Source organism: Morone saxatilis, unplaced genomic scaffold (assembly GCF_004916995.1).
Source record: "Morone saxatilis isolate NCDOM2014 unplaced genomic scaffold, NCSU_SB_2.0 Contig14, whole genome shotgun sequence".
In the NCBI taxonomy this organism is placed as follows: Eukaryota; Metazoa; Chordata; class Actinopteri; family Moronidae; genus Morone; species Morone saxatilis.
The window spans coordinates 8,012,064-8,021,090 of record NW_023339696.1 but is presented as its reverse complement, the minus strand read 5'-3'; the positions used below and the strand labels follow the sequence as shown (position 1 = coordinate 8,021,090).

The 9,027-nt window shown below is 39.0% G+C and overlaps 1 protein-coding gene across 1 annotated transcript in view; it reads right to left on the bottom strand.

Moving 5' to 3' along the window:
• Window positions 1-3,281: 3,281 nt before the first annotated feature.
• zc3h7ba (zinc finger CCCH-type containing 7Ba) overlaps window positions 3,282-9,027 on the bottom strand; it is a 16,646-nt gene continuing 10,900 nt past the window's right edge. The window contains exons 13-22 of the mRNA XM_035655026.1: window positions 8,428-8,642; window positions 8,129-8,229; window positions 7,822-8,003; window positions 7,199-7,284; window positions 6,664-6,818; window positions 6,230-6,335; window positions 5,886-5,994; window positions 5,263-5,399; window positions 4,968-5,137; window positions 3,282-4,342 (exon numbers count right to left, since the gene is read on the bottom strand). Of these exons, the coding sequence (XP_035510919.1) occupies window positions 4,159-4,342; window positions 4,968-5,137; window positions 5,263-5,399; window positions 5,886-5,994; window positions 6,230-6,335; window positions 6,664-6,818; window positions 7,199-7,284; window positions 7,822-8,003; window positions 8,129-8,229; window positions 8,428-8,642 (1,445 nt within the window). The 3' untranslated portion in view covers window positions 3,282-4,158. The remainder of the gene's footprint in view (window positions 4,343-4,967; window positions 5,138-5,262; window positions 5,400-5,885; window positions 5,995-6,229; window positions 6,336-6,663; window positions 6,819-7,198; window positions 7,285-7,821; window positions 8,004-8,128; window positions 8,230-8,427; window positions 8,643-9,027) is intronic.

The following is a 9,027-nucleotide window of genomic DNA, read 5'->3' as shown; positions in this document are numbered from 1 at the left end:
TGTGATGAATATAACGACCAAACTTTTTTAAATAGGGTGTTGCTCACGTGTATTGAGCGAAGCAGCTCAGACAGGAGGTGGCCTTGTGGTCCAACAGTTGTTTCAGGACAAACGAGAACAGGAGGCTTTTGTATGCAAACTGCATCATGGTTCTAAGCAGAAAGGCCGAGTTTTAACAGAAAATCCACTTATTGTGTTTTTTCTCTCTGCAGCAGGAGAGAGGTCTGCTGTCTTACAGGTTTTACACATCACAGTGTGAGTGTGTAGTGTGATGAGAAAATGCTGTATGCTTGACAGACTCTTATTTAATGTTAAAATCAATCATTATAATTAACAAACAGAGATTATTAAGTCATTTCTTTGCATTCTAGCATGTTGTACTATGTTCATGCTGCTTAAAGGCATGTAATACACAAATAAAAGGTCAGAAAGAAATATCAGGGCATCACAAAAAAATATGCAATCATTATTATTATTGATCACAACTAAAGGAAAGGGCAAACAGCAGGGTGATCCATCAGCGTCATGACACATTATTAACAGGTGCAACAAACAAGACAGTGAAACTGTCAATGCAGATGGGCGCAATAGTGTGTCTAAATCAATGATAATGAACCCATGAAACAAAGGCAAGTATAATTTATAAGAATGAATTTCATCACTGGATGGGGCATGTGACAGCCTACCATCAGGGAGAATTAATGAGTATCTTCTTGCTGCTGCAGAGGGCATAAAATGCTGAATTATAACATCATAGTGACACAAGCTTCATATGTTGCAGTTATTTCAATGAATTAATCATTTGTTCAGTTTCTTTTCAAAATCGTATACCTAAGTGATATTGATGAGGAGGTCAACAGCCATGACGCCACGTTTTTATAAGAATTTAAATTATGATTTCATATCCAATCAAGTTAAGCCAATCAGATATTTATTTTAAAACTATGCTGTCACTAACAGCTTACCACAGCAGTCGCACTGACAAGGCTGCCTGCAGATGTGTTTGAAGACGTTTCTTCGTCTATCGGCCTACCCATTAATAATAATGATATAATATGTTGGCAGCATAGTAAAAGAGCATAATAGCAAAGTAAAACTTATTCCTCCAGTGTTACAAAGGTTCAGTTTCACTTGGATGTGAACGTCTGACCAGTAAACTGAGCACACTGCATAATGTACTCTCAGCACTGTCCTCACCATCTGGAGGAGAGCAGTTCTGACATGTGCAGGTGAGGAAAAAAACACTTGAAGTAAGAAAGAGAAGGGCTGCTGCCTAGTGGTCTGAGTTGCCATAACATGTGACACCAACATAACTGGTTCAAAACACCTGCAGGCCTTTGTTGCATGTCACCTCCCCTCACTCTCTCCACGTACTTCCTGCCTGTCTCTGCTGTCAACTATCGAATAAAGACTAAAAGAAAAAACGACACTAAGCAAGAAAGTATACATAAAGAACCGAGTGCACTAAGAAACTAATGATGTGATGAAACATTGAGTGAGGAGTGTTTCAGTGTTGTTGCATCAGTTGCAGGCTTGCTGTGTTGTGACTGCACGGAGGAACAGCTCAAACTGTTTGCTGACACAATGCAAGCTCACTGCCTTTGATTAGTTGTGCACATTTTGAGAGATCAAAGTAGCAGGACACATTTCCATATAGGCCTGGACTTTGCAGCAGGGATAACTTCACGATCAGCTTTACTACAGTAGTAATCAATGCCAAGATGAGTTCCCAAATGCAGCAGGAGTGTGATGTATGAGAGAGACCAGACTACATTTAATCCCACTGTAATGAGGGTTGTGAGGTTTTAAAATTGTCCATGTATCAGGATTAAAGTTCTCTTCTACTTCTACTAACTTTGCACCAAAGGTGGAAGAAGTCTTTTTTAATAGAGTAGCAATACCTTGATGTAAAAATAAAAGTCCTGCATTCCTAATTTCACTTTAGAAGTTTTAACAGAGCATCAAAAGTAAAAGTAGCTACTTATTAGGCAGCAGGAAGGCCACTGCCAAAGGACTATATTATATGATTGGATTATTATTACTGGTGATGTTTACATACTGTTGGGTAGTTTATTCTATAATAATGCACACTTCTGTATGCTAGTCACATAAATGTAGGCTTAGTAGAGTTAATAGAACACTTTTTAGTCGAATATAGGTAAAGCAGCATCAAATATTAAAAGGTTTAAGTACCTTAACATTGCTCTTGACCCTAAAGCGGTATGAAAATAATAAGAGCAACACTTTGACAAGTTTCAAGCTTGTTCTTCTGCTTGAAAAAAACTACTAAATAAATAAAGAAAACATTTTTACCTGTGTCATCAAAGGCAGGGAAGGAGAAGGGGTAGTCCGCCAGGGACTTGAGGAGATCAGGAACGTCGCTCCTGTCCTCAAAGAAGATCTGGTTAGCTGTTGACATGATGATCAGAAACGAGTCCAACCGAGAAGAGAAGCTGTGAGTGAGTGTGCTCTCAGCTCCTGACTTCACTCACTTTCTAACAACTTTGCAGCAGGTCACGTCACGGGGACGCCTGCATGTGTCCTAACAACTCGTATTATAATGAGCAGAGAGGCCACGCCCCCTGGAGCCGGAGGAATGATGACAGAGGAGTACGCGCCTGTCGGTCACACCGCAGAGCCAATGAGAAAGCAGGTGGGGGGGGCGGGCTCTAATGAATGAAAACCACAACAACAACCCTGTTCAGCAGAGCACATTTCTCCCCACGCACGGCTACACGTGCGAGCCCAAAGGAGGCTCGAGACCAGGTCCACCCGCGCGCCCCGCACCATCTAGTGACGTGTTGGAGTAGTGCCTGAACAGGTGCAATGAGTTCACGTACAGCGGGGGAGGGAGCTGGTCGCAATACCACACTGTGCATTACAAGTCAAAATATTACCTCATTAAGTAAAAGAAAGAACAAACATTGGCTCCTGTGAGTTGATTATTATATATTTTATTCAATTATCAATGTTTTATGTTGAAGTTGGTAGCAGGATGAGCTCATTTGAACTACTTTATACTATTGGGGTAGTTTTAGTTCCATAATAATGAATCATAAACTCTTTAAATATTTTTTTTAAGTATGTTAAATAAGAAGTAATACCTATCTGTCCTCAAGTACAGTACTTTAGTAAATCTACATTCAACCAGTTTACCAAATGCTGCTCAGGTTTCTGAGATTGACGTCAAACCCAAATACCTCAACCTTTTTATTAGTATTCTTCTATAATATCTCTTATCACTGGGCATTTATTGTTGTCATTGTTGTTTAAGAGTTTTCTTTATTGTTTTTCACCTGTTTTTATTGAGCCTTTTCGTTTTCCAAACACAGCATTTGGCACATTAAACACTTACATTCACGAATGTAGAAACACATTCTTACCATTAACATAAACAAACAAAAACAGCAGAGTTTTCATTTACCTACTTTTTAGAAGTTCCCAGGTTTACTTCTCATTTAGTTAAACAATGAACAAAACTATAAGTCTCATAAGAATATTTTGGCCAATATGGCAACACCCTTCTCTGATGATGAAAATAATATGAGCCAGAATTAGACACATATGCTCCAAATAAAAATACACAAAGTCAATTCAAACCATCACATGTGTGCGCATGTGTCTTTGCTAAAGGACAAATCAGAACTGAACATGAACATTTGTGTTTTGTGAACATTATTTGTGTTCAAAGTTGAGACATTGAGAAATCGTTGGTGAGGGGTACTTTAATGCACAGTTGAGTCTTTGGACATCAGACATAAAGAATGGAAAAAAAGAAGAAGAAAACAACCAAAACTTTGTGTGAATGTCACATGGGTCAGCGGACATGGTTAAATATGAACACTTTATGAATATTTTGTGATGAAGAGTGTTTGTATCTGCTGTGTTTTCTGGGTGGCACCAACATGGGCTTTAGTTTCACAGCACTAAGTACTTTTTTAATGATGTTTTAGCTGAACAGGCAATACAAGTAGCTCTGAAGATGTCCCACATACCAAATTAAAGTAACTAAAAGAGTATATGGCATGTCTGACAATGCAAATACACATGCTTCATATTTCAAGTGATCTACTGGCAATTTTATACCCACTGGTAGTTTAATCACATCACCTGCTGATTTTGGTTTTGAAATGCTAGTTTGGCAGTTACGAAAATGGCTCACAAGTCCTGAAGTAGAAAGTTGTATTTCCCAAAGTCAGACTCATCAGGCATAATGAGCATGTCGTCCCTGGCTTTGGCCAGCTTGTGTCGCAGGAAAGCCCGTCTCTCAATCCACTCCTGCAGCTCCTCTGGGCTGTGTGCATAGTCACAGCTCACACCGTCAGGACATCCGCCATCCAACCTGTCAAACATTAACAACACATTATGTTTAATCAGTTTTTATATTTTCACATAACATAACAAGGGCTCACTGTAAATATTTTTGTGTTAATTCTCAAATCAAATAATTTTGTCCTGCCTGGAGTAATAGATGTTTTTCACATTTTGACATGAAACTTACTGTTAGTTTACTAACAGGTGTTACCGATGATACCAATTAAGGCTCTGTTCCATTTAGTGTAGAAGAGTATTTCCAGTAAGCCACGCACAATAGCAGCACCCTAACTCTGTTCAACCTAAATGGAACTGAACCTTAATTAGACAAGTTGGCTGCTATGAAAAAGGTCTATATAGATGTGCTAAATACTGACGGCTACAAAGTTGCTGCTCTGTTGCAGCTGTAACTACACCCAACAATGATGTCACAGTGCATTGACACACCCAGGAGTACCTCGCTGCCGCAAGGTGGTCAGCAGAAATTGAATTTGAAAAGTGTTAAGTTACGCTATTTGTTTTTTTGTTTTGTGGGCATGTCTCCCCAAACTCCTGTGATTCAAATGAACAACACTCCAATGCTAAAACCAGTTTTACTTTTACTATTTACACTGACTGAATCCAAAAACATGAAATCCAAAAAAGGGTCTCACTTGGAGCAGAGTTCTAAGTATCTGCCAGGGAAACGGTATTTCCACGTCAGAGCTTCGTCCTCGCCCTCACAGCTGAACACTCGGTCCTTGTGCTTCTCAGAGGAGATGTGCTGTTGCCACTGTCGCTCACCGTTACTGTGCTTACCACACAGGCGGCAGTGGAAGCCACTCTAAAAAACAAAAATAACAAATCATCAGCTTCTTCCTACAGATACAGAGTCAGGTAAAACAACATATGTAAGTTTTACTTTGTACCAGTGGTGCTGTTTTTGGTCTTTGACTTTAATATACTCACCATTGGTTCAGCATAGTCAGTTGGCATGACAATGTATTTCTCTTCTGGGACGGGTTGGGTGAGCATGGCTCCATCTGCTTGGCGGTTTTGGGTAGTTGATGTCAGCCAAATGTCATACATCTGCTGCATGTCCCGCACTATAGCCACAAATACAGATCTGTGATAATTGAGTGCAGTGCTCTTCAAGGGAGATATGAGACTATACATTTACATTTACAGATTTTCATCTATATTTTATATACATACATGTGTGTCCATCAATCAACCAAAAGATAATCGCTAACTATTTTGACCAGTGCGGTCAAATGACCAGTGTGTAGGACCAGTGGATTGGGACTCGGTATTGGCAGGTACTCAAAATTAAATGACTTGAATGTGAGACATTTTATAGACCAAACAATTGATTGACCCCTTATTTTCTGAAACCAGTATTTTAGAGTGATTTACAGTGGAACTCCGACGTGTTTAAAAGTGATGGGGAGTACTATTACATACCTCTAGTTCTGTTGCATCAGTTTTGATCTTTTTTTTTTTAAACTGTCCATCATTAATCTGACAACATTATAGGAGTGCAATGCTAAATCAGTGCAGTATTCTTTAAAAAGCACGTTTTAAGTACTCACAGTCATTATTCTTCATATACATCCACATCTCCTTCTCCTCTTGGCTATGAGCAAAGGTGCATTTCCCAGTGTAGTTACATTTCCTTTTCGCCAAAATCTGGGTACATATCTGTCAGGATAAAACGTAACACTGTTTAACACAGATCACAACATGAAGTACAAACCTTCAAGAGATACCATAATTAACACCAATGTGCAAAATAATTTCATTTGGAAAGAACTATATATACAAAACATAGTGAACACATAACACAAGAAATGCAAGAAAGACTGGGGAAGACTATACATCCCACCACTGAAACTACTTGTATTAAAGTGCATGAGAGCAGGGGAAGCACACCTACATCATACTGCATGGGGAAGTTCTTGGCATGTGGCAGCGGTCGGACCTGAACCCATTTACTTTTCTCCAAGGACCTGACCAGCAGTAACCATCTGTCTTTAGTCCACCTAAAGGTCGTGACACAAAAGGTAGACAGAAGTCTAAAATGAGACAGCGCCCAGACAGGTAATTAGACTCTATATCTGCACAGTATTGGACTATATAAAAAGTATTAATAACTGTCAAAAGGAATAACAATAACAAATAGTATGGCAGCAATATGTCTAGTCTAATACAAAGAAGAAGGGAATGACTGTGTGGAGGTTTATGGTACTGGGAACTAGTGGCAGAGTGAGACCTCTGTGCTAAAGACCAGTTTAGAGACCAGTTAGAAATCTTGGCCTATTAAATACAATTTCCCATTTTTACTACGCAAATATATTATTTTGTACTCACGCGTGCCTGGCCTTGGCAGTGCAGTACTTGAGGGCTTTGTCAGGTTCGCTGATCAGGCCACCCCACCAGCACTGAGCACAGACAAACTTCATCTTCATGTTCGGACTCTTCCCAGCTCCTCTTAGTTTGCTCCCACCACCTCCAGAAGACAGCTGCTTAAAATTAAATAAAAACAAAGATAAAAGTGATAGCAATTTAACAACACTTCTTCATCTTTCTTTGCCAAAATCAGCTATATAATAATTTCTATATCTTATAATATTGGAAAAAAAGAAAAAGGTTAAAGTTAGCCAATAATTATACTGTTTATGAAATTGCACATTTGCATAATTTATATTTATGATAAGTATGTCCTTAAATCAAAAGCTCTGTACATTACAAAATGTGAGAACTTTTCAAGCTCTTTTTTTGACACTGTTTCAACGTGTGGATTCATTACATTTATAAAAATTGACGAACAAACAAAAAGCTGTGACAGGTTGGTCTACATGCCGGAGAAACATTGGTTTTTTTTTTCAATAAATAAAAATCTTACTCTATTTCCTTTCTGTTTGCTTGAGTTTTGCTCCTGCTTCTCATAATAGTCTGTGGATACTTTCACAATCTCTTTGGGGCTGATACCTGTCCACACACAGACACAAACACACACACACAAACAAAAAAACAAAAACTTATTCTGATTTCTACTCAAGAATACTCAGAATCATTATTTCAACAACACTGAATCATTGAATTGAATAACTCTGATCAATAGAATAGAAATACCCTAATGCAGTATTAACAGCATTAATAGATTTCAGTGGTCAACCAATGTATTCTTCATTTCTGATATTTAGAGAGCAGAGCGACCGATGGCCAATATATAATGCCGATATCAATGGTCTCCATCCTATGGGAAATATCTGGCTCTTTAGCTGCTAAATGCTCCAAAATCTTCATGAGCTAGTTGCTAATTATCTTTCTGCTGTTTGGGGATGAGCGAGAAAATTAACAGTGAAAACAGCTGCATGTTGCTGGTGAGAAGTGAGAGGGAACCAAAACACCATCATCTGTAGCTTACACCTCTTCAGTGTTTTAATTTGTTCCCCCTAGTGAACGAATACAAATAAAATGCTCTTAATTGTACTATTTCCACTGCATGTGTCTGACAGACTGCACCTGTGTCTCGCTGCACTCTCCAAGTTTTGAGCTCTAGGGGGGAGTGAGCAAAATGGCAGCTGTCCTCTCTCAGGCAGCCGTACCGGATGGCTTGGCGGCACAAATCCAAGTTGCACAGGACACCCAGCGGACGGACCTTACTGTAGTTTACACTGTGGGTCCTCACCACAAATGCTAAGCACCTGATGGGCACAGTGGCAGAAATCAAAGTATTCAAGATAGACAGAAAGACAATGAAAGTTAAAGAGTTAGAGTGAAATGAGCAAGGGTAAGATCAGGTTTACATGTATGTTGTAAACACGCTCACTTATTGGCTTCGAATGTGTGGTGAGCGTCCAAGTTAGAGCAGATGGTATGGTTGTCTTTGCAGCGCTTACTGATGATTCTAGGTTTACTGTCATAGCATTCCTACAGAGACAGAAAGACAAAAATATAAAGAACAAACAAAAAAAAGACAACAGGAAAGAAAGGTAGAAAAACAGACAACACAATTTAAAGTATTATAGAATACGGAAAAACAGTAATTCAACAAATCCGTAATTAATAAATGTACATAATATTAGAAAGTAATTAAAACAGACATGATTCACGATGAAGCACACTAACCTGACAGAGGAAAATAAACATGCCCTTGTGTTCCTGTAGAAGACGTATGATGCTGTTTACAGGGTCCAGTTTGACAGCTTCTGTTTCAAACAGCAGGTTTCTGTCCAGCTTCCCCTTCTTCTCTTCTGTCCAAACGTCAATCTCCAGCTGGTTGTAGGCAAACGTGCAGTTCTCTCCGTACTTACACAGGCCCAAATCTTTGGACTTCAGCACCTCTGATGTGAGAAAAAAAAAAAAAAATCATCCTGTCACATGTCACTTACCCGAGACTCCCAAGTCATATGAAGAATTTGTGATGATAGTAAATCAAAAGTGCCTTCCCTAACATAAATATAATGAATCTCAAATAGGTGGTCACAGGGTTAAAAGGAAGACAACGCTGATTCAAAAGAGTCTCTCTCATGTGCTTATTTGCCTAGTTCTGAGTGACTGGATCTGCCATTTCAAATGTGCATCATGTGTTTTAGTGAAAACTACACCTTTTTTTTATCCTACATGGACTTTACTAGGTTAGCAGGCAAACTATTTCGGCATTTCATTAACCCTTTCTAGTTTTGTATATATTCTTTGACCTGCTTGACCTGTTGCCCTCAGGGAGGC